The sequence below is a fragment of the Nerophis lumbriciformis genome, linkage group LG07, assembly GCF_033978685.3.
Source record: "Nerophis lumbriciformis linkage group LG07, RoL_Nlum_v2.1, whole genome shotgun sequence".
NCBI classification, from domain to species: domain Eukaryota; kingdom Metazoa; phylum Chordata; class Actinopteri; order Syngnathiformes; family Syngnathidae; genus Nerophis; species Nerophis lumbriciformis.
The window spans coordinates 15,371,320-15,398,474 of record NC_084554.2 but is presented as its reverse complement, the minus strand read 5'-3'; the positions used below and the strand labels follow the sequence as shown (position 1 = coordinate 15,398,474).

The following is a 27,155-nucleotide window of genomic DNA, read 5'->3' as shown; positions in this document are numbered from 1 at the left end:
TGTATGGCTATAGTTCCCCTAAGGTAATTTTACCATATTACAATACACATGAATCTTTGACATCATTGAAATATGAAGTAAGTACTGCAGTATGAAGTAGAAGGTGGGCAATACTGCCAATCCCAAATATCAAAATCAATTATACATCTGAAACAATTGTTAGGCTTTTCTAATCAAACTTGAATTCAGTTGGATGCATGTTTTGTACTAAAATTAATTGATAAAAAATAAATTGTTCAATATTTTTTTTGGTGTAAAATAATAGATTTTACATCATGAAAACATTGCAAACCTTCCTGACACAACTGCGGCTGACAGTACGTCTGCTTAGAAGACCAACAGGAGAGACAGTGTGAATGTTTCGGGAAATTTGCCATTATATTCTTATCAGTGACAGAGCAGGCACAGGCTAGGTATACGTTTGCGGTAAAATTTTAATATGAAACGTCCTGTCATATGCGCTTTTTCAATGAGGATCCCGGATATCGCAGAGCCCTACGCACAGTGTGTGATGTACGTATAGAGAGTGGCAGTCCTGCATACTAATACGTTTGTTTAAACATTTTTAAATCATTACATTTTTGCCTTTGTAAATATATTAAAGATTATTTTTTAAAACACGCTAATTAGCAAACAATTTACTAATAGCTGGGATGTTACTGACGTCACGTCCTGCCCAGCAAATACTGGTGGTGGTCAAGCTAGCTCTGTTCTCGATAGGTACTAGGCACCATTTCGCCTTTCTGGAAGAAAAAAATGCCCTAAGTTTGTGTTGTTTTCGGCTGTACGAATCTTTCAAATCGCGGAAAGGATAAACGTTTCTTCAGAGTTCCTCGAGAGGAGAGAGCTGGATTTGTGGAAACGACGACGAGAAAAGCATGCAGCTCACACTCCAGTCAAAAAATGCATGAGTTTGCAGTGATCACTTTGTTAAAGGTTTGTTTGATATACTTCTAACGGTTGTTTCCCATCTAAGTCTTATGTTGATATTATTTTCTATTTGTTAAACACATTTTTGCTACGAGTGTTTCGAAAAGCACCAACTCTGCGTGTCTAAGTAAAAGAAAAACCTAAAATAGTTAAGTTTTTACCAAAGGCAGCAATCATAAAAGAAGCTTTCAGTACATACACAATGTTGACATATATTGTCATATTTTGATAAAGACGGAGAAAAACACGCTACTCGTAAATAACGCTACTCATAAATAACGCGTGCAACATGGGGGGGGGGGTTGGTTGTTATCATCAGTCATCAACAATTGAGAACAGAGAAATGGATATTGAAACAGTGTAGGTCCGACTTGGTAGGATATGTACAGCAAGTAGTGGACATAGAGAGAGAGAGAGAGAGAGATCAGAAGGCATAAGAAAAATATCTGCATTTGATTGTTTACATTTGATTATTAACAACAATCCGGGGAGGGTGTTAGTTTAGGGTTGAAGTTGCCTGGAGGTGTACTTTTATTGCCGTTGTGAACCTGTTGGGAGCGCATTACACATTGATGTGGCATAGAAAGAGAATGAGTTAAGACCTTTGTTGGATCGGAATCTGGGTTTAAGCATGGTTAGAAAGATAGTGACAGAGAATAGAACAAGGATGGACAATTCAACCCTTAACTCAACAATGAGTAGATGAGTGTTATGTGTGTGTATATGTGTAAATAAATGAACACTGATATTCAAGTATTTCACTTTATATATATATATATATATATATATATATATATATATATATATATATATATATGTATATATGTATATATATATATATATATATATGTATATATATATATATATGTATATATATATATATATATATATGTATATATATATACACACAGGTAAAAGCCAGTAAATTAGAATATTTTGAAAAACTTGATTTATTTCAGTAATTGCATTCAAAAGGTGTAACTTGTACATTATATTTATTCATTGCACACAGACTGATGCATTCAAATGTTTACTTCATTTAATTTTGATGATTTGAAGTGGCAACAAATGAAAATCCAAAATTCCGTGTGTCACAAAATTAGAATATTGTGTAAGGCTAATACAAAAAAGGGATTTTTAGAAATGTTGGCCAACTGAAAAGTATGAAAATGAAAAATATGAGCATGTACAATACTCAATACTTGGTTGGAGCTCCTTTTGCCTCAATTACTGCGTTAATGCGGCGTGGCATGGAGTCGATGAGTTTCTGGCACTGCTCAGGTGTTATGAGAGCCCAGGTTGCTCTGATAGTGGCCTTCAACTCTTCTGCGTTTTTGGGTCTGGCATTCTGCATCTTCCTTTTCACAATACCCCACAGATTTTCTATGGGGCTAAGGTCAGGGGAGTTGGCGGGACAATTTAGAACAGAAATACCATGGTCCGTAAACCAGGCACGGGTAGATTTTGCGCTGTGTGCAGGCGCCAAGTCCTGTTGGAACTTGAAATCTCCATCTCCATAGAGCAGGTCAGCAGCAGGAAGCATGAAGTGCTCTAAAACTTGCTGGTAGACGGCTGCGTTGACCCTGGATCTCAGGAAACAGTGAAATACTTGAATATATATATATATATATATATATATATATATATATATAGCTAGAATTCACTGAAAGTCAAGTATTTCTTATATATATACATGAATTACTTGACTTGGTGAATTCTAGCTGTAAATATACTCCTCCCCTCTTAACCACGCCCCCAACCACGCCCCCGCCCCAACCACGCCCACCCACCTCCCGAAATCGGAGGTCTCAAGGTTGGCAAGTATGCGAGCTATACAGGTTAGGGGTGTCCCGATACAAGTTTTTCACTTCTGATACGATACTTATATTGTTCAGATACGATATCGGCAGGAATCATACATACTTTTGTTATTGTGTAGTGTGGACTGTTAAAGGCTTGATCTAGTAACATTAGTCAAACAGAACAATGGTAGGTAAGAAAAACACTAACCTATTTTGTTTGGAAAGGACTTAAGCTGTCATTGTGTTAAAGTGGAGTCTTTTGTTTGTTGTTTTTTTGGCAACACCTACTAGCCAGGATAATTTGGTCAAGATCATGACAATGTACATTGAAAGCTGAAAACACGTTTGTTATCAGATACTTACTGATGAGTTCTGCCTTGGAGACTTTGTATGTGTAAGTAATAATCAAGTATGATTATTTGATACATGTTTATATTGACAAATGTGATATTTACAATAAGACTGCAATATTGTTCAATCAAGGACATTTATTAGGTATGTAGGCCTATAGCCTACCATGTTACCTTTTGTAAATGACTTGACTAAAATACAAGAAAACACTAACCTTGTGTGCTTATTGGAGGACATTTAGATGTTTACTGTACTAGTGAAAAGCTGTACAGCCAGTTGACGCGCTGCAGGACTGCTTGTATCAGAACGCTGAATCCAGTACCTGTTTTTTTGTTGATATTAGACCCATATCATAATCGAGACACTCCTCCTACCGTTGTGTAACAATTTCAACAATGTAACAATATGAACAACACAAAGACAAACTATTAAAACATTTGTAGGAGTAAACATAGAAAAGAGAACTAATAATAATAATAATAATACATTTTATTTATAAGGCGCCTTTCTGGGCACTCAAGGACACCGTACAAAATCTAAACAATAAAATCCAATTGGATAAAAACAACAATAATAACAACAAAGATAGAGAAGAAAAGATGATTACAATGAATAAGCAGTCAGGAATAGGTGTGTGAGTCTTGATTTGAAGAGGGATATTGAGTCCAAGTTACGAAGGTCTGGTGGCAAAGAGTTCCAAAGATGTGGGTCAGAGCGGCTGAAAGCTCGGGCACCCATGGTGGACAGTTTAAATAAATGGACAGTGAGATGGATGGATAGGGAATGTGAGGGCGTGGCGACATGGATCAGGTCAGAGAGATAAGATGGAGAGAGGTTATGAATGGCTTTGAAAGTGAGGAGAATTATTTTAAAGTGGATACGATGTTTGATGGGTAGCCAGTGGAGTTGCTGCAGAACAGGGTTCTGTTTGGTCTCCCTCACAAGTCACTTCACAAACTTCAGCTTCTCCAGAACTCTGCAGCCTGGATAATCACCAGAACCCCTTCAATCCAGCACATCACCCCTGTTCTGCAGCAACTCCACTGGCCATCAAACTCAACAATCTGTCAATCTCGTCACGCTCGTATTGATCCAATGCCGATACTAGCTTTGGTATTGATACTTTGGATTGATTCGCTTACCCCTAAAGGCAAAAAAATTGTCGTTGGAAGCCACATCATAACTGGAAGTGAATCATATTTGTGGATTTTGTGTATATTTCAGGCCAACAGACCTTTCTGATCTGGAGTATCTGGATGAGGAGTTCCATCAATCTTTGCAGTGGATGAAAGACAACGACATCACAGACATCCTGGACCTCACATTCACTGTCAATGAGGAGGTCTTTGGCCAGGTCTGTTTGTGTGTGGATAGTGCAAATGGACCAGAAGGCAGATAGGAAACAATTATTTACTTGCCTCAAGCACAAACAGCGGAAAGGCAACACATCAATTTCTGTTTAAAAAGAGCCGTTCTCGTTTGACAGAGAAGTCCTCATATCCAGATTTTAGACGTCAAAATTAAAACAAATTTGGGACAAAAGTCTTTGCTTATCAATGATCATTGTAAATTATTTTTGTTGGTTTCAGATAAGAAGAATATCTTTACAGAAAATACAATATTTTAACTGCGCTCATTTTCCTAACACTTTTATGTTGCCAGGTGACAGAACGGGAATTGAAGTCCGGAGGCTCAAATCTTCAAGTGACTGAGAAGAACAAAAAGGATTACATTGAACGAATGACCAAGTGGAGGGTGGAGAGAGGAGTGGTTCAACAGACAGAAGCCTTAGTCCGAGGATTCTATGAAGTACGCAACACCCCAACAGACATTTAACACATGTTCAACACACCTTCAAAACAGGTTCAACACATTCAACGCGCAATTAACACGCATTTAACATACATTTAACACACATTCAACACACGTTCAACACATTCTACCCACGTTCAAAACATGTCCAACACATGTGTTACAAACACATTTAACACTCAGTTAACACACATTTAACACATTTATTTATTTTGCCAGTTTTGTTCACGTTAAATGTGTTTTAATGAATATACATGCATGTTTAACATATAGATTCCTTTTTTTCATGAAGACAAGAATATAAGTTGGTGTATTACCTGATTCTGATGACTTGCATTGATTGGAATCAGACAGTAGTGATGATAACGTCATCCACGTTTTCAAATGGAGGAGAAAAAAGTTCCTCCTTTCTGTCTAGTACCACATGAAAGTGGTAGGTTTTTGGCATCTTATTTGTCCAGCTTCCATATTCTTTTTTATACACTTTACAAGAAATACATTGGCGGCAAACTCCGTAGCTTGCCGGCTAGTTTGCGCTGGCTTTCGGAGACTCTTATTTTGTTAGCGCAAGCGCGATGGAGCGGCACTTTTATTGTGAAGTCAGGAACTGTACGGTCAGTCTTTAGGCTTTTGACGGGAGGTACGGTTGAAATGAAAGTGTCTTTTTTCCTTCACACTTTTGATTGATTGATTGATTGAAACTTTCATTAGTAGATTGCACAGTACAGTACATATTCCGTACAATTGACCACTAAATGGTAACACCCCAATAAGATTTTCAACTTGTTTAAGTCGGGGTCCACGTGTGACGGTCATGCGACCGCCTGGCTCTGTTTGATTGGTGAAACGGAGTCAAACGTCACCAGTGACTGCATCTGATTGGTGAAACGCAGGCATGCGATAGATCAGGGGTGCTCATTACGTCGATCGCGAGCTACCGGTCGATCGTGGAGGGTGTGTCAGTCGATCGCCAGCCAGGCTTAAAAAAAATAGTCCTAAAAATGAGCGATCATAAATCTTCACTATGACGTCACTTTCGTCACTTGATTGACATTCACGGCACCCGAGGGTCTTCTGGGATGACGCTGGCTGCTGCCAGCTCATTAAAATTACCGACAGGAAGGCGAGAAACACTTTATTTCAACAGACTCTGGCGCCGTACCTGTCGTCAAAACTCCAAAGACCGACTGCACACTTGCACAATAAAAGCTTTGCTTCATCCTGCCTGCGCTAACAAAATAAGAGTCTCAGAAAGCTGGCGTGCACAAGCTAGCAAGCTACGGAGTTTGCCGACAATGTATTTCTTGTAAAGTGTATACAAAGGAGTACGGAAGCTGGATAAATAAGATGCCAAAAACCAACCACTTTCATGTGGTATTGGACAGAAAGCAGGACTTTTTTTCTCCTCCATTCGAAAATGCGGACGTTATCAGCACTACTGTCTGATTCCTATCAATGCAAGTCATCAGAATCAGGTAATACACCAACTTATATTCTTGTCTTCATGAAAGAAAGGAATCTATATGTGTTAAACATGCTTGTATTATCTTTAAACACTTTTAACTTATTAACAATATTAACTATATGTGTTAAACATGCTTGTATTATTTTTAAACACTTTTAACTTATTAACAATATTAACTATATGTGTTAAACATGCTTGTATTATCTTTAAACACCTTTAACTTATTAACAATATTAACTATATGTGTTAAACATGCTTGTATTATCATTAAACACCTTTAACTTGTTAACAATATTAACTATATGTGTTAAACATGCTTGTATTATCTTTAAACACCTTTAACTTATTAACAATATTAACTATATGTGTTAAACATGCTTGTATTACCATTAAACACCTTTAACTTGTTAATAATATTAACTATATGTGTTAAACATGCTTGTATTATCTTTAAACACCTTTAACTTGTTAACAATATTAACTATATGTGTTAAACATGCTTGTATTATCTTTAACCACCTTTAAGTTGTTAACAATATTAACTATATGTGTTAAACATGCTTGTATTATCTTTAACCACCTTTAAGTTGTTAACAATATTAACTATATGTGTTAAACATGCTTGTATGATCTTTAACCACCTTTAAGTTGTTAACAATATTAACTATATGTATTAAACATACTTGTATTTTCATTAAACACCTTTAATTTATTAACAATATTAACTGTATGTGTTAAACATGCTTGTATTATCATTAAACACCTTTAACTTGTTAACAAAAACATATATTTCATCCATCCATCCATCTTCTTCCGCTTATCCGAGGTCGGGTCGCGGGGGCAGCAGCCTAAGCAGGGAAGCCCAGACTTCCCTCTCCCCAGCCACTTCGTCCAGCTCCTCCCGGGGGATCCCGAGGCGTTCCCAGGCCAGCCGGGAGACATAGTCTTCCCAACGTGTCCTGGGTCTTCCTCGTGGCCTCCTACCGGTCGGACACGCCCTAAACACCTCCTTAGGGAGGCGCTCGGGTGGCATCCTGACCAGATGCCCGAACCACCTCATCTGGCTCCTCTCGATGTGGAGGAGCAGCGGCTTTACTTTGAGCTCCCCCCGGATAACAGAGCTTCTCAACCTATCTCTAAGGGAGAGCCCCGCCACCCGGCGGAGGAAACTCATTTCGGCCGCTTGTACCCGTGATCTTGTCCTTTCGGTCATAACCCAAAGCTCATGACCATAGGTGAGGATGGTAACGTAGATCGACCGGTAAATTGAGAGCTTTGCCTTCCGGCTCAGCTCCTTCTTCACCACAACGGATCGATACAGCGTCCGCATTACTGAAGACGCCGCACCGATCCGCCTGTCGATCTCACGATCCACTCTTCCCTCACTCGTGAACAAAACTCCGAGGTACTTGAACTCCTCCACTTGGGGCAAGATCTCCTCCCCAACCCGGAGATGGCACTCCACCCTTTTCCGGGCGAGAACCATGGACTCGGACTTGGAGGTGCTGATTCTCATCCCAGTCGCTTCACACTCAGCTGCGAACCGATCCAGTGAGAGCTGGATAAATAAGTAAATATAAATTATATATATGAATGAGGTAGATCCCCACGACTTGATCAATTGAAAAGTAGCTCGCCTGCAGAAAAAGTGTGAGCACCCCTGTGCTAGATCCTACTTTGAAGGTCTGTCTGACAAACCAAAACAAACAAAGCGTGCATTAACAGATCGATAAAAATCAGTAGCGAGTAGCGAGCTGAATGTAGATATATGGAGCGGAGTAAAAGTAGCGTTCCTTCTCTATAAATATACTCAAGTAAAAGTATGTTGCATTAAAACTACTCTTAGAAATACAATTTATCCCAAAAGTTACTCAAGTAGTAGTAGTAAATGTAGCGCGTTACTACCCACCTCTGCATTTAACACATGTCCAACACATACAACGCACGATTAACACACATTTAACATAAATTTAACACACATTTAAAACACATTCAAAACATGTTCAACACATGCTCAATACACATTTTACACACATATTCAACACACCTTCAAAACAGGTTCAACGCGCAATTAACACACATTTAACACATTCAACACACGTTCAACACATTCTGCCCACGTTCAAAACATGTCCAACACATGTTTTACAAACACATTTAACACTCAGTCAACACACATTTAACACATGTCCAACACATTCAACGCGCGATTAACACACATTTAACATACAAACCCCGTTTCCATATGAGTTGGGAAATTGTGTTAGATGTAAATATAAACGGAATACAATGATTTGCAAATCCTTTTCAACCCATATTCAATTGAATGCACTACAAAGACAAGATATTTGATGTTCAAACACATAAACTTTTATTTTTTTTCTCAAATAATAATTAACTTAGAATTTCATGGCTGCAACACGTGCCAAAGTAGTTGGGAAAGGGCATGTTCACCACTGTGTTCTTTCCCATTCTTGCTTGATGTACAGCTTAAATTGTTCAACAGTCCGGGGGTCTCCGTTGTGGTATTTTAGGCTTCATAATGCGCCACACATTTTCAATGGGAGACAGGTCTGGACTACAGGCAGGCCAGTCTAGTACCCGCACTCTTTTACTATGAAGCCACGTTGATGTAACACGTGGCTTGGCATTGTCTTGCTGAAATAAGCAGGGGCGTCCATGGTGACGTTGCTTGGATGGCAACATATGTTGCTCCAAAACCTGTATGTACCTTTCAGCATTAATGGCGCCTTCACAGATGTGTAAGTTACCCATGTCTTGGGCACTAATACACCCCCATACCATCACAGATGCTGGCTTTTCAACTTTGCGCCTATAACAATCCGGATGATTCTTTTCCTCTTTGGTCCGGAGGACACAACGTCCACAGTTTCCAAAAACCATTTGAAATGTGGCCTCGTCAGACCACAGAACACTTTTCCACTTTGTATCAGTCCATCTTTGATGAGCTCAGGCCCAGCGAAGCCGACGGTGTTTCTGGGTGTTGTTGATAAACAGTTTTCGCCTTGCATAGGAGAGTTTTAACTTGCACTTACAGATGTAGCAACCGACTGTAGTTACTGACAGTGGGTTTCTGAAGTGTTCCTGAGCCCATGTGGTGATATCCTTTACACACTGATGTCGTTTGTTGATGCAGTACAGCCTGAGGGATCAAAGGTCACAGGCTTAGCTGCTTACGTGCAGTGATTTCTCCAGATTCTCTGAACCCTTTGATGATATTACGGACCGTAGATGGTGAAATCCCTAAATTCCTTGCAATAGCTGGTTGAGAAAGGTTTTTCTTAAACTGTTCAACAATTTGCTCACTTTATAAATAAAGTTGATTTGATTTGATTTGATTTGTTGACAATGTGGTGACCCTCGCCCCATCCTTGTTTGTGAATGACTGAGCATTTCATGGAATCTACTTTTATACCCAATCATGGCACCCACCTGTTCCCAATTTGCCTGTTCACCTGTGGGATGTTCCAAATAAGGGTTTGATGAGCATTTCTCAACTTTATCAGTATTTATTGCCACCTTTCCCAACTTCTTTGTCACGTGTTGCTGACATCAAATTCTAAAATGTTTATCAGCTTGAACATCAAATATGTTGTCTTTGTATCATATTCAACTGAATATGGGTTGAAAATGATTTGCAATTCATTGTATTCCGTTTATATTTACATCTAACACAATTTCCCAACTTATATGGAAACGGTTTGTAAATTTAACACGTTCAACACACATTCAAAACATGTGCAACACACGCTCAATATACATTTCACACACATATTCAACACATTCAACGCGCAATTAACACGCATTTAACATATATTTAACACACATTCAACACACGTTCAGCACATTCTACCCACGTTCTAAACATGTTCAACACACGTTTTATACACATTTAACACTCAGTCAACACACATTTAACACATGTTCAACACATTCAACGCGCAATTAACACCCATTTAACATACATTTAACACACATTTAACACACATTCAACACACGTTCAACACATTCTACTCACGTTCTAAACACGTTTTACACATTTAAAGGGGAACATTATCACAATTTCAGAATGGTTAAAACCATTAAAAATCAGTTCCCAGTGGCTTATTATATTTTTCGAAGTTTTTTTCAAAATTTTACCCATCATGCAATATCCCTAAAAAAAGCTTCAAAGTGCCTGATTTTAACCATCGTTATAAACACCCGTCCATTTTCCTGTGACTTCACACAGTGATGCCAATACAAACAAACATGGCGGAAAGAACAGCAAGGTATAGCGACATTAGCTCGGATTCAGACTCGGATTTCAGCGGCTTAAGCGATTCAACAGATTACGCATGTATTGAAACGGATGGTTGTAGTGTGAGGCAGGTAGCGAAAACGAAATTGAAGAAGAAACTGAAGCTATTGAGCCATATCGGTTTGAACCGTATGGAAGCGAAACAGACGAAAACGACACGACAGCCAGCGACACGGGAGAAAGCGAGGACGAATTCGGCGATCGCCTTCTAACCAACGATTAGTATGTGTTTGTTTGGCATTAAAGGAAACTAACAAATATGAACTAGGTTTACAGCATATTAAATACATTTGGCAACAACATGCACTTTGAGAGTGCAGACAGCCCAATTTTCATCAATTAATATATTCTGTAGACATACCCTCATGTCAGCAGGCCAGGGAAGCTAGGGTCGACATTCTTCTCTTGATCATCTTCGGTAACATAAGGGACGGTGTGTAAGACAAGACATCAGGGGGTTTAGCTCGCTCGTCTGCGGGAACAAACTGCCGCCATTGCTTGCTGTGCTACCGAGGACCTTTGTCCCTAAATTGCTCACACACTGCGGCAGATTTAATGGGGGTCTGGCGGCAGATTTCTTTGACTTTATCGTTGGAAATGCATCTGCTTTGAGTGTCGCAGGATATCCACACATTCTTGCCATCTCTGTCGTAGCATAGCTTTCGTCGGTAAAGTGTGCGGAACAAACGTCCAATTTCTTGCCACTTTCGCATCTTTGGGCCACTGGTGCAACTTGAATCCGTCCCTGTTCGTGTTGTTACACCCTCCGACAACACACCGACGAGGCATGATGTCTCCAAGGTACGGAAAACAGTCGAAAAAACGGAACATAACAGAGCTGATTTGACTCGGTGTTTGAGAAAATGGTGGATTGCTCCCCGATGTGACGTCACATTGTGACGTCATCGCTCCGAGAGCGAATAATAGAAAGGCGTTTAATTCGCCAAAATTCACCCATTTAGAGTTCGGAAATCAGTTAAAAAAAATATATGGTCTTTTTTCTGCAACATCAAGGTATATATTGACGCTTACATAGGTCTGGTGATAATGTTCCCCTTTAACACTCAGTCAACACACAATTAACACATGTTCAACACATTCAACACGCGATTAACACACATTTACCATACAACCAACACATGTTCAACATATGTTCAACACATTTAACACACATTTAACATACAATTAACATGCATTCAACACATTTAACGCATTCAACACTGAACTGAACTAATTTAACATGCGTTTAACATACTTAACATGCATTTACCACACATTCAACATGTGTTTAATATACATTTAACATTGATTCAACACGCATTCAACTCATGTTCAACACACGTTCAACACGTATTTGACAAACATTCAACACAAGTTCGAAGGATTCAACACACGATCAACACGTATTTAACACACATTCAACATGAGTTCAAATGATTCAAAACATTCTACTCATGTTCATCACACGTTCAACACAGATTAAAATCATTCCACACACGTTCAACACACAGCTTCTTGTGCTTTTCCCACACAGGTGGTAGACTCCAGGTTGGTGTCGGTGTTTGATGCCCGAGAGCTGGAGTTGGTCATTGCTGGCACCGTGGAGATTGACCTCAGTGACTGGAGGAGTAACACTGAGTACAGGGGAGGTGCGTCAAATAGAAATACGCATTCGTCATCAGAATTTTCAGTTTGGTTGAGACTCGTACCAATTTTCCATCCGGTACATATGAAGTGTGCCAGGTGTTTGGCTAGCAAGAGTACATACAAGAAACCCTCTTCCATCAATAAAGTCTCCTGTTTGGAACACTTGGCCTTCCCAGTAAAATATGTAAACGCACCAAACCCGAGCAGTTTGCAGTCTTTGTTTTGTTTTCAAAAATCATAAAACATTGTTACGTCCTGCACTGTGCCCAAAATGAACTGTGATTTTAAAACCTATTTTGAATCATGATTATCTGTAGCTCCAGGCTATTGCTTGACTTTTTAAAATTGTTGCAACCTAAAATTCTTGAGAAACATTTAAAAAAAACTTGTGATTTTACAGACAGGATTTCAACAATATTTGGAAAACAAGTACTGTGTTGATGTTTTACTCATTTTACACAGTACCACACACTTAAAAGTAGGCACGAGATGGCAGTTAAAGCATATACTTATAGCTCATCGCAAATTACTGGACTGTTTTAATCGATTGTAACAAATATAAGTAATAATTCATTATGAATATAGAAAGAAAGAAACACCACCAAAGGCTTCCTTATTGTCCACAAAATGCAGACATTCTCCGTGTATGTTTTACACTTGAAAAGTGTTTGTCCATCTTAAACATTCATTTATGTTCTAACACATATATTCCCGCACATTAAGAGCATTTGTGAACTGTTGAAAGCAATCTATAGTGCTAAATGTTGTTGGTAAATAAGAGACAATTAGAGATTATCATCACACTTCAACCTCTCTAATATGTAAATGGTGCCTCTTTGCTTGATCAGCTTTGCAAATGAAAATATGTTCAAAATTGTCTTATCCTGGATTGTAAAATAAATATATATATATACACATCTTAACTAGGAAGTGAAAGTTTATATACTACACTACCCAGAAGGCTTAGCGCTGCAGACACAAACAGGAAGTAGGTCTGAGCTATGCAAGAGGATTACAATTGTGCCATTTTGCACAATTAACATTTGACATATTTTTACATTTTGTTGTTTCTGGTTTGTGTACACAGGACACAAACATAATTTTGATTGTACAGTTGACTTGGGCGTTTGAGCGCCGCTCTGAGACAAATTTGATTAGTGAAACTGATGCTGATGGGCTAAAATGTGCGGGGTAGTTGCGGACATTAGACAAAGTTGCGAGGCCGAGCGTAACTCGCCGGTTTAAATTGAATTTGCGTGACTTGGCACAATCATGATAATGCATACTTGCCAGCCTTGAGACCTCCAATTTCGGGAGGTGGGGAGTGGGGCCGGGGGGCGTGGTTGGGGGCGTGGTTAAGAGGGGAGGAGTATATTTACAGCTAGAATTCACCAAGTCAAGTATATATATATATATATATATATATATATCCCTGCGACCCCGAAGGGAATAAGCGGTAGGAAATGGATGGATGGATGGATGGATATATATATATATATATATATATATATATATATATATATATATATATATATATATATATATATATATATATATATATATATAAGAAATACTTGACTTTCAGTGAATTATAGCTATACATATATATTTATTTTATTTATATATATATATATATTTGTATATATATATATATATATATATATATATATATATATAAAAGAAATACTTGAATTTCAGTGTTCATTTATTTACACATATACACACACATAACACTCATCTACTCATTGTTGAGTTAAGGGTTGAATTGTCCATCCTTGTTCTATTCTCTGTCACTATTTTTCTAACCATGCTGAACACCCTCTCTGATGATGCATTGCTGTGTGGCACGCACAAAAGTGCTTTCATCAAATACACTAGATGGCAGTATTGTCCTGTTTAAGAGTGTCACAACATTGCTGTTTACGGCAGACGAACTGCTTTACGGTAGACGAAAACGTGACTGCTGTTGTTGTGTGTTGTTGCCGCGCTGGGAGGACCTTAATGAAACTGCCTAACAATAAACCCACATAAGAAACCAAGAACTCGCCCTCGATCATTCTACAGTTATAACGTGATTGGGCAGGCACGCTGTATATTGTGGGAAAGCGGAGGGGGCGTGGCCTCCAGCTCCGCCTGAATTTCGGGAGATTTTCGGGAGAAAATGTGTCCCGGGGGGTTTTCGGGAGAGGCGCTGAATTTCGTGAGTCTCCCGGAAAATCCGGGAGGGTTGGCAAGTATGTGATAATGCAAAATCCTGGAAGGACTTACTAACTTCACCACAGTGTGTGTGTGACTATCAGTGGTACTTTAACTTTAACTTTAATGTTATACCGTTATTATATTATTTAGTATTGTATATATTACCATTAATATTATGTTATACACTCAATTTCTAAAAGGGTCTCCCACACCATATGACACATCATCCATAGGTGGATCAAGGAAAAACTCTACAATCTTCTTACGTTTTTTTGCCACACGCCAGGTTACCATGACGGCCACATTGTGATGCGATGGTTCTGGGCTGCTGTGGAGCGTTTCAACAATGAGCAGCGGCTCCGCCTCTTGCAGTTTGTAACCGGGACGTCCAGCGTGCCGTACGAAGGCTTCGCGGCCCTGCGTGGCTCCAACGGCCTGCGGCGCTTCTGTATTGAGAAGTGGGGCAAAGTTACGTCTCTTCCCAGGTATTTAACTTTATTTGTTCTAAAGGTTGTTCATGAAGTTTCCTAAACTCTACCAGCCCGATTGGAGGACAGGAAAATGGGTGAAATACAATCAGTTACCTTTGATGACAGGCGAGGCCGCCGGCAGTCCCAGTTCACTAACTATGATTATAACTAAAACTATTTTTGTCCACAATATAGATGATATACACTATATTGCCAAAAGTATATGGCCACCTGCTTTGACTCATATATGAACTTGAAGTGCCATCCCATTCCTAACCCATAGGGTTCAATATAATGTGGGTCCACCTTTTGCAGCTATTACAGCTTCAACTCTTCTGGGAAGGCTGTCCACAAGGTTGCGGAGTGTGTTTAAAGGAATTTTCGATCATTCTTCCAAAAGTGCATTGGTGAGGTCACACACTGATGTTGGTGGAGAAGGCCTAGCTCTCAGTCTCCGTTCTGATTCATCCCAAAGGTGTTCTATCGGGTTCAGGTCAGGACTCTGTGCAGGCCAGTCAAGTTCATCCACACCAGACTCTGTCATCCATGTCTTTATGGACCTTGCTTTGTGCACTGGTGCACAGTCATGTTGGAAGAGGAAGGGACCCGCTCCAAACTGTTCCCACAAGGTTGGGAGCATGGAATTGTCCAAAATGTTTTGGTATCCTGGAGCATTCAAAGTTCCTTTCACTGGAACTAAGGGGCCAAACCCAACTCCTGAAAAACAACCCCACACCATAGTTCCTCCTCCACCAAATTTCACACTCAGCACAATGCAGTCCGAAATGTACCGTTCTCCTGGTAACCTCCAAACCCAGACTCGTCCATCACATTGCCAGATGGTAAAGCGTGATTCATCACTCCAGAGAAGGCGTCTCCACTGCTCTAGAATCCAGTGGTGACGTGCTTTACACCACTGCATCCGACGCTCTGCATTGGACTTGGTGATGTATGGGTTAGATTCAGCTGCTTGGCCATGGAAAACCATTCCATGAAGCTCTCTGCGTACCGTACGTGGGCTAATTGGAAGGTCACATGAAGTTTGGAGCTCTGTAGTAACTGACTGTGCAGAAAGTCAGCGACCTCTTTGCACTATGCGCTTCAGCATCCGCCGACCCCTCTCTGTCTGTTTACGTGGTCTACCCCTTGGTGGTTGAGTTGCTGTTGTTCCATTTTCTTATAATAAAGCCGACAGTTGACTTTGGAATATTTAGGAGCGAGGAAATTTCACGACTGGATTTCTTGCCCAGGTAGCATCCTATGACAGTTCCACGCTGGAAATGACTAAGCTCCTGAGAGCGGCCCATTCTTTCACAAATGTTTGTAGAAGCAGTCTCCATGCCTGAGTGCTTGATTTTATACACCTGTGGCCAGGCCAAGTGATTAGGACACCTGATTCTGATCATTTGGATGGGTGGCCAATTACTTTTGGCAATATAGTGTATACCATCAGGGACAGCCGGACAAATGACGTGGTTCTATTCATCAGTTTTCCAGGCTGAGGCAGCGTATCCTTCCAATACGATTTTAGAAGGAATCATACATATTTTTATTTTGTATTGCTAAGTTAGAAAATGTTTCGAGCTTTTCGCAACTAGACTGTTTGGTTTGTCTTGGAAGACGTTTTGCCTCCCATCCAAGAAGACTATCAGATAGTCCATGCTCGTAGACTTAGATTGGTCAGATCTAGTCTTAGACTTAGATTGGTCAGATGTAGTTCATACAAAAACCAAACAGTCCTGTTGCGTTCGATTGAATGCCCTAAGAATACAGCGACCTGCATGAATGAGAACATTCATAGACATGTTTGATCAAGTGGAATTACTGTATTTTCCGGGCTAAAAATGCACCATTATTTAAGCCGCACCCACCAAATTTTAGAAGAAAAAATAGTTTTACTTATATTAGCTACAGATATATATGTTATGAAAGTAGTTATTTACACTGAGAAAAATGTGTAAATGTTTTACATATTTTAAGTGTTTCTAAATGGTGCCTGTAACACGGCAGTAAAAGGGATAATCAAACAAAACAGAAGTCATGGTCATGGACCCACTAGCTGTGGAAGCTAGCTCTCCAATCAGCTAAACAGACTCAATAACTCCACAGTGATGTTTTGGTGAATTTCCGAAACTGAAACAATACAAAAAAATGCATATTTACTAATGCTAAGAATGCTAGCCTGATTACATTGCGATAGCACGTACAAATATGCATGAAAACACTCCTACAGACATCACACATGGGATAGTTTAGTAAGTATGAATGGTTGAGATCGGTAGGTTGTGAGTTCAAACCCCGGCCGAGTCATACCAAAGACTATAAAAATGGGACCCATTACCTCCCTGCTTGGCACTCAGCATCAAGGGTTGGAATTGGGGGTTAAATCACCAAAAATGATTCCCGGGCGCGGCACCGCTGCTGCCCACTGCTACCCTCACCTCCCAGGGGGTGAACAAAGGGAATGGGTCAAATGCAGAGGACAAATTTCACCACACCTAGTGTGTGTGTGACAATCATTGGTACTTTAACTTTAACTTAACTTAACTTTTAGTCATATTGTAAAACTTACAAACATTGCTTAGAGTAATGAATGAAGAATCCTTTTGAGCAGAAACTCCATGGACGGCTATACTTCCGGTTCGAGGGACTAAACAGGAAGTACATTTTCAACACACCATTTCAGTGTCTCTGTCGGTGTAATATGAAAACTGTTTGTTGAATACAAAACATTTTGGCCGTTAGAGAAGGAAAATCTAAAAATTAGCCGCACCGTTTTATAAGCGTTTGAAAAAAGTTTATAGTAGGGATGATGTTTGATAAGAAATTATCGAGTTCGAGCCTATTATCGAATCCTCTTATCGAACCGATTCCTTATCGATTCTCTTATCTAGTCCAGATAGATTGTTGTATATGGAAAAAAACAATATTTGGTTTAACAAATCACTTCACATTCTCTACTGCTCGCTACTATAGTATTACCATATCTGAGTTATTGTGCAGAAATATGGGGAAATAACGACAAATGTGCGCTACATTCGTTAACCGTGTTACCAAAAAGATCAATTAGACTGATACATAATGTTGGATATAGAGAACATACAAACACTTTATTTATTGAGTCCAAAATATTAAAGTTCGATGATTTGGTAAAATTGCAAACAGCTAAAATGATGTGGAATTAAATGATGGAATGGATTAAGTAAAGAAGTGAAACATTGTACTGATATGATCCAGTTTAAGAGGTTGTTCAAATGAATAGTGCTTACAAAGTACAAAGAAGAAGAATTATGAGAAATACTTTCAACATTATTAAAAATAAGATATTCTTCATCTCAGTATATTAATAATGACTGAATTAATTAATTACATATTACAAAACTGTTGTATATACTAATTCACAGATATTTTATTATAAAAAGGTCAGTAAATGATGTATATATTTGTATGAAGTGGGAAAGGGGTAGGATTAAATAAGCTTTACTTCTTCCTACTCCTGTAAAGTGAAATGATATGAAACTGTGATGTATTATGATCTTCGGTGCAATAACCCATTCCACCAACCACCCTGTTTTTGTTTTTGTTTTTTTCATGTATATATTCATTTCACACCATATTCATTGCACTTCTACATTTTTTATATTTTTATATATTTGCACATTGTTTTTCTAGCATGCACACATCGCACTGTATGGAATGGCCTCAATCTCGTTACCTTGCGTAATGACAATAAAGCTGATTCTGATTCTGATGTAGTCGGATCATGTTTTGTTTAGTTATGTTCTGTTAGTTTTGGACTTCCTTAGTTGTTTTGTGCACTTCGGGGGTTTGTTTTAGTCACCATGGTTACTTATGATTTTCACCTGCCTTGTACGCGCACCTGTTGCTCATCAGAGACTTTATTTAAGCCTGCCTTTTCCGGTCACTCGTCGTGGCTTCATTGTTTGCATTTGCAACAGTTACGTTGGCATTCTGGTTTTCGAGCTCATGATTCCTGTGCTAAGTTACCTTAGCTTCTAGTATTCCTGTGCTAAGTAAGTTTTTGCTTTAGCTTTTCGTGCGAACGGCACGCTTTCCTTTTGTTTCGTTCCTGTCTGTTGTAATGTGTATGATTTATGAGAAATAAATCATCTCCTACCTGCACGCTTTCGTCCGGAGCCGTCAGTTTTGCGTCCCGGGAACTAACCGCAGCACGCTGCACCTCACCGTGACAAATGACTGAGCTACGTGACGTCATTTCTTGTGATGTGCCACGGGGCCTTTCTTGTCAGGACGGGAGTCGTTCCCAGGGATTCGAATAAAGAACCAACTCTTTTTTTTTACTATAGTGTGCTCGATAACGGGTACCGGTTCTCAAAAAGGGATTCGAGTCCAAGGACTCGGTTCTTTTCTTATCGAACAACCGGGAAAACCGGTTTCCAGCATCATCCCTAGTTTATAGTCCATAAAATACGGTAGTCTGAGAACATTGGTGGGAATGAACAACACATTATTAACCATCTAGAATGGACCTTTGCTATCTTTAAAGGGGAACATTATCACAATTTCAGAAGGGTTAAAACCATTAAAAATCAGTTCCCAGTGGCTTATTTTATTTTTCGTAGTTTTTTTCAAAATTTTACCCATCACGCAATATCCCTAAAAAAAGCTTCAAAGTGCCTGATTTTAACCATCGTTATATACACCCGTCCATTTTCCTGTGACGTCACATAGTGATGCGGATAGAACAGTAAGGTATAGCGACATTAGCTCGGATTCAGACTCGGATTTCAGCGGCGTAAGCAAAATTGAAGAAGAAACTGAAGCTATTGAGCCATATCGGTTTGAACCGTATGCAAGCGAAAACGACGAAAACGACACGACAGCCAGCGACACGGGAGAAAGCGAGGACGAATTCGGCGATCGCCTTCTAACCAACGATTGGTATGTGTTTGTTTTTAAGTGTTGTAATGTTTTTAAGCTAAATTATTGGTAAACACAGTTTATGTATAATAATTTACGTAAAACCGCGAGTAATAAATAAAGTTTTCATCAATTAATATATTCTGGAGACATACCCTCATCCGCTCTCTTTTCCTGAAAGCTGATCTGTCCAGTTTTGGAGTTGATGTCAGCAGGCCAGGGAAGCTAGGGTCGATATTCTTCTCATGATCGGTGGCATAAGGGACGGTAGAAGCGGTGTGAGCCAAGACATCCAGGGGGTTTAGCTCGCTCGTCTGCGGGAACAAACTGCCGCCATTGCTTGCCGTGCTCCCGAGGTCCTTTGTCCCTGAATAGCTCACACACTCCGGCAGATTCAATGGGGGTCTGGCGGCAGATTTCTTTGACTTTATCGTTGGAAATGCATCTGCTTTGAGTGTCGCAGGATATCCACACATTCTTGCCATCTCTGTCGTAGCATAGCTTTCGTCGGTAAAGTGTGCGGAACAAACGACTGACCATTTTCGTCGGCTTTCCCCACACCCTCGTATTTTGAACAAATTTCGTCCAATTTCTTGCCACTTTCGCATCATTGGGCCACTGGTGCAACTTGAATCCGTCCCTGTTCGTGTTGTTACACCCTCCGACAACACACCGACGAGGCATGATGTCTCCAAGGTACGGAAAACAGTCGGAAAAACGGAAAATAACAGAGCTGATTTGACTCGGTGTTTGTAATGTGTTTGAGAAAATGGCGGATTGCTTCCCGATGTGACGTCACATTGTGACGTCATCGCTCCGAGAGCGAATAATAGAAAGGCGTTTAATTCGGCAAAATTCACCCATTTAGAGTTCGGAAATCGGTTAAAAAAATATATGGTCTTTTTTCTGCAACATCAAGGTATATATTGACGCTTACATAGGTCTGGTGATAATGTTCCTTTTTAAGTTATAAATAAATAAATGATAAATGGGTTGTACTTGTATAGCGCTTTTCTACCTTCAAGGTACTCAAAGCGCTTTGACACTACTTCCACATTTACCCATTCACACACACATTCACACACTGATGGAGGGAGCTGCCATGCAAGGCGCTAACCAGCACCCATCAGGAGCAAGGGTGAAGTGTCTTGCTCAGGACACAACGGACATGACGAGGTTGGTACTAGGTGGGGATTGAACCAGGGACCCTCGGGTTGCGCACGGCTACTCTCCCACTGCGCCACGCCGTCCCAAGTTGGAGTGGTAATTGTTTTTTTGGTGACAACTAGTACCACAATATTTCATAAGGTTAAAGCTCATGACGCAGTAAATTGAATAATGCGGACACGTTTGTTACTGGGTGCTTCTTAATACGCCTCTGCTGTGAAGACTTTGTTTATGTAAGTAATATGCAACTATACTTGTTTTGATTGGCAAATGTTCTGGTTTAGACTGCAATGTTGTTCAGTGAAGGACACTTATTACGTATCTCTAACTTGTGTGCTTAGCTGTTGTGTAGCTGCTCGCTTCTATGATCCTTTAGCCTACCGTGTTTATCTTTTGTAAATGACTTGATTAAAAAACAAGAGCAGATCAACCAAATTTTACATGCAAGCCAATATCATCCGAAACGTGTATCCATATCGGATTTGGACACCCCTACTTCCTATATTAAGTTACTGAGCTGAGTTAGAAAGATAACTTCTATGATTGTTTATTTCTTATGTGATCCTTCCAGTAAGAACAACATAGTATCTCTTGTCTTCTCTCTCCCTCGCTCAGGGCTCATACCTGTTTTAACCGTCTCGACCTGCCTCCGTATCCATCGTACACCATGTTGTATGAGAAACTGCTGACTGCTGTGGAGGAAACCAGCACATTCGGTCTGGAGTGAGACAGCAATTGGAGCGACGGCAACAAACGTCCTACTGGAACACGTGCTGGGCTGTGAGAAACAGACACTCGCAAGACGAACACAGCCTGGATTTTCTCATCGCGGAGACTCGCTGAACAAAGACGACCTCCAGTATGTAAAAGAGTGTTTGTAAGTCTCGAGGGTTTGGGACCGGAAGCAGCACATTTACATTATTACAAGTGGTATCAATCATGAAAACATGCACCAGATATATATTTATGAATTATAGGTCACTAACAGATGGTTTTCATTCTCAGGTAGTTTGTTGAATTTGAAATTGCTCGAGAAATACACTCACAAACCGTATGTTATGTGCATGAACATACAGAAACATACTAAAATACTATAAAATACTAAATAATACACAAATATGACGAGTAGGATGCCAAAGAACCAATCGGATCGAAACTGCTATTTAATCTGGATCGACTTTGTTGCGTTTCTCTGGAAGCCAGGACTTCACCGATGTTGGAAATGACTATTTTGCAAGTTACAATCAAACCCGGACTTTAGTAAATATAGTAAATTAATAGTACATTTTATCATATGTCTGGTCTTCTGGATCGACTAAAATAACAAAATATTTTAAAAATGAAGAATTAAGCCATTTTCTCATTATGCAACATCAGCAAGTTTACTTTAAAAAAAAAATAATAATAATAATAATAATAATCATAAAACACAAACTCAACCTGAACCCAAAATACAAAAAAACCTAACCACAACTTTCATAAGAAATAATGCAAATAGAAGTACCAATCACGACAAAAGCTTTTATATTTGATATATTATTCATAATGTTTCAAACTATTATTCACACTTTTGAATTTGCATTAATCATAAGTCCCGCTTGCATAATTTTAATTTAACTTTAAAAAAAGATCCCAATATTTAAACACAAATGCAATTTTATTGTCACAATGTCATACAGGAAGATGTTTTTAAGTGTTTTACTTGAATGCCAGTCATTTATTTATTATTTATAAAAAAAAGTCCCATCAGAATTTATTTTGAAGCAAAATGAGAGCAAAGTGAGAACACCAGTCGGGGAGTGTAAGTTAAGGCAAGAGGTCTATAAAGCATGTGCACTCAAAATAAATAGTGAGTAATCTGCGATCATTTTCTGTGATTAATCACATGACTTAATGCATTATATTTGACAGCACTAATTATTAAATGACCTGAGAAGAATTTACTAGTTCCACTGAATCCGTACTTGACTCAAATCTTTTGGCTGTGCTTTAGTTCTCATTTTTGCAGTCAAAATGTTTTATCGCAGCACTACTGAGGTCTTCTTGGACCTAATATTCATGTAGAATATATAAACCACATTCTTTCAAAGCTTTCCTGAAGTGCATTTTAAAATATTCTTTCAGAAGGTATTGCTGCTGAGATCTTAGGGGTACATTTTAATTTTACACAAACTCATGCGACCATAAGGACAAAAAAGGATAATACATTTAAAGGGTATATAATAGTTTTTTTGCTCAAATCCCACATCAACTTGAGTTTAAATCAGTGGTCCTCAAACTCAGAAAGACTTGGCTCTCCAAGTACCACCAAAAGCCCAACATTAAAATACAGTAGCGTAGTAGGCCTAAGTAGTCATTAAAAACAAAGGCAGAGGTTTTATTTAACAAGTATATTTAATATTTTTGGCCACAGTGTTCCAGTTCGAACAGTAACACTGTTTGAATCTTGGAAAATAAAACACTGTACATTAATCAAGTAATTCTGCGGCGTATCACAGTTTGAGAATCACTTGTCTAAATTAATTTGTATTGCTTCCACACTTTAAATCAGGGGTGTAAAACTAGCTCAGGGGCCGCATGGAGGAAAATCTATTCCCACGTAGGCCGGCCGGGTAAAATCATGGCATGATAACTTCAAAATAAAGACAACTTTAGAATGTTTTCTTTGTTTTACTTTTGGCCAGAAATAGTACAAGCACTTTCTGAAAAATGCACATATCACAAATAATCCTATTGGCAAAACTCTTCAAGTTTGTAGAAAATTCTGAGGGAAAAATTGGTGCATTTTCAAAAACACAACAAAGGACACAATGAACTTAGACTTTGTCCGTGTTTCTAGAAAGCCATGATTAAACTTTAGGTCACAGCCCATCTGGGATTGAATAAAATACGAAATAGATAAATAATAAAAACTCTTCTGTTTTTTGTTTGGAATGGAAAAATTATTTATCATAAAAATCAAATTTCCCCGTTATTTGGTTTGATTAAAAAAAAAAGAGTAAAATACATTATTCATTATCGCAATTTGTTAATGTGTGTGAAAATCCAAAACAGGAAATAAAACAGCAAAACTACCGTATTTTGCGGAGTATAAGTCGCACCGGAGTATAAGTCGCACCTGTCGAAAATGCATAATAAAAAAGGAAAAATACATATATAAGTCGCACTGGAACCCGGCCTAACTATGAAAAAAACTGCGACTTATAGTCTGAAAAATACGGTATATACTTTTCCGTATCCTCGTGTGTGAGTGACTTGGAACAACAGCTACAGAAGAAGAGCGACTTTTGCCTGCTCGATAGCGAACCAATAAAATGTCAGTTTTCATGTCTCTGGACATTAAAAAAATAGAAAGGGAACTTTTGACTGCGACAAAAGTGCTTTGACGACATTGACTCTGTTCTTTGTCTTCTTTTTTTGTTGTTGCGGGTCACTCACAGAAGAGGATCCTGAAAAGAGACACTACGCATGTGCAATTCAGAGGAACAGAGAAAAAAAATTGTCCACTCTTTAAACACATTAATACATTTGGATAATGAATAACGATCCATTTTTGTTTTTTTTATCAGACCAAAAAACAGAAAGTAGATTTGTATGTTAAAATATTGTTCTATTTTAAACGAAAAACAAATGATCGCGGCGTACACGGACCCTATCGAAGAGGTTTGAGTTTCACTTTGCACCCACATTTCTCTTTTTTTGACAGACATTTTGGGGCTATGACGGTGCCAAAGGCCGATGTGTTCGAAGCAGAGGACGTAGCACAGCAGGTTTTGCATTTCATTTATGTCGAGGCGGAGGAGCCGCAGCCACTGTGTATCTCTTGCTTGGCATACTCGCTATAAACGGTTTGCTTGCCTAACACAATTGCTATTGCGACATCCAGTGGATTTATTTAGAACAGCAGTTTCTTTCATGACAAATTGCAGCCCATTTTTAAAGTTAAAGTTAAAGTACCACTGATAGTCACACACACACTAGGTGTGGTGAAATTACCCTCTGCATTTGACCCATCCCATTGTTCCACCCCATGGGAGGTGAGGGGAGCTGTGAGCAGCAGCGGTGGCAGCGCTCGGGAATCATTTTGATGATTTAACCCCCAATTCCAACCCTTGATGCTGAGTGCCAAGCGGGGAGGTAATGGGTCCGACCATTGTTGGTCTTTGGTATGACTCGGCCGGGGTTTGAACTCACAACCTCAGGGCGGAGACTCTAACCACATCGAGGGTTTAATACCGGCCCACAGGCTATACGTTTAAAGGGGAACATTATCACAATTTCAGAAGGGTTAAAACCATTAAAAATCAGTTCCCAGTGGCTTATTTTATTTTTCGAAGTTTTTTTCAAAATTTTACCCATCACGCAATATCCCTAAAAAAAGCTTCAAAGTGCCTGATTTTAACCATCGTTATAAACACCCGTCCATTTTCCTGTGACGTCACATAGTGAAGCCAACACAAACAAACATGGCGGAAAGAACAGCAAGCTATAGCGACATTAGCTCGGATTCAGACTCGGATTTCAGCGGCTTAAGTGATTCAACAGATTACGCATGTATTGAAACGGATGGTTGTAGTGTGGAGGCAGGTAGCGAAAACGAAATTGAAGAAGAAACTGAAGCTACTGAACCACATCGGTTTGAACCGTATGCAAGCGAAACCGACAAACGACACGACAGCCAGCGACACGGGAGAAAGCGAGGACGAATTCGGCGATCGCCTTCTAACCAACGATTGGTATGTGTTTGTTTGGCATTAAAGGAAACTAACAACTATGAACTAGGTTTACAGCATATGAAATACATTTGGCAACAACATGCACTTTGAGAGTGCAGACAGCCCAATTTTCATCAATTAATATATTCTGTAGACATACCCTCATCCGCTCTCTTTTCCTGAAAGCTGATCTGTCCAGTTTTTGAGTTGATGTCAGCAGGCCAGGGAAGCTAGGGTCGATATTCTTCTCTTGATCATCTTCGGTGGCATAAGGGACGGTAGAAGCGGTGTGAGACAAGACATCCAGGGGGTTTAGCTCGCTCGTCTGCGGGAACAAACTGCCGCCATTGCTTGCCATGCTACCGAGGTCCTTTGTCCCTGAATTGCTCACACACTCCGGCAGATTCAATGGGGGTCTGGCGGCAGATTTCTTTGACTTTATCGTTGGAAATGCATCTGCTTTGAGTGTCGCAGGATATCCACACATTCTTGCCATCTCTATCGTAGCATAGCTTTCGTCGGTAAAGTGTGCGGAACAAATCCAATTTCTTGCCACTTTCGCATCTTTGGGCCACTGGTGCAACTTGAATCCGTCCCTGTACGTGTTGTTACACCCTCCGACAACACACCGACGAGGCATGATGTCTCCAAGGTACGGAAAACAGTCGAAAAAACGGAAAATAACAGAGCTGATTTGACTCGGTGTTTGAGAAAATGGCGGATTGCTTCCCGATGTGACGTCACATTGTGACGTCATCGCTCCGAGAGCGAATAATAGAAAGGCGTTTAATTCGGCAAAATTCACCCATTTAGAGTTCGGAAATCGGTTAAAAAAATATATGGTCTTTTTTCTGCAACATCAAGGTATATATTGACGCTTACATAGGTCTGGTGATAATGTTCCCCTTTAACACCCCCTGCTTTAAATGTTTATTTAACCAAAAAAAAAATATTTTGAGAAAAACGCATTAAATTTGTTTTTTTTCATATAATAATTGTTGGAGACTGAGGATAAGTATTTGTAATACAATTAGTAATAACAATGACTTTGATGCCCTTTTTTTTTTTGCACTGCCATGCTCTTTGGACACACACACACACAAACACACACATGCATTAAAACACTATTTTTCTCCAGAATGACACCCTGCCATTATAGAATGCATAATTATATAGTGTGATGATTGTGGAATATAACAGGGCTCAATGTGGACGTTTTTTGTCCTTACTGGGCGGTATAGCTCGGTTGGTAGAGTGGCCGTGCCAGCAACTTGAGGATTCCAGGTTCGATCCCCGCTTCTGCCATCCTAGTCACTGCCGTTGTGTCCTGGGGCAAGACACTTTACCCACCTGCTCCCATTGTCTCCCACATTG

The 27,155-nt window shown here is 39.5% G+C and overlaps 1 protein-coding gene across 6 annotated transcripts in view; it reads left to right on the top strand.

Moving 5' to 3' along the window:
• LOC133609793 (E3 ubiquitin-protein ligase HECW1-like) overlaps window positions 1-25,608 on the top strand; it is a 181,770-nt gene extending 156,162 nt beyond the window's left edge. For 5 of the 6 annotated variants that reach the window (XM_061965749.2, XM_061965747.2, XM_061965744.2 and 2 more), the window contains 5 exons: window positions 4,308-4,437; window positions 4,746-4,892; window positions 12,216-12,330; window positions 14,814-15,012; window positions 21,682-25,608. In XM_061965749.2, coding sequence (XP_061821733.1) covers window positions 4,308-4,437; window positions 4,746-4,892; window positions 12,216-12,330; window positions 14,814-15,012; window positions 21,682-21,793 — 703 coding nt within the window. In that variant the 3' untranslated portion in view covers window positions 21,794-25,608. The remainder of the gene's footprint in view (window positions 1-4,307; window positions 4,438-4,745; window positions 4,893-12,215; window positions 12,331-14,813; window positions 15,013-21,681) is intronic. The other variant, XR_009815776.2, reaches the window with a different exon arrangement.
• Window positions 25,609-27,155: the final 1,547 nt, after the last annotated feature.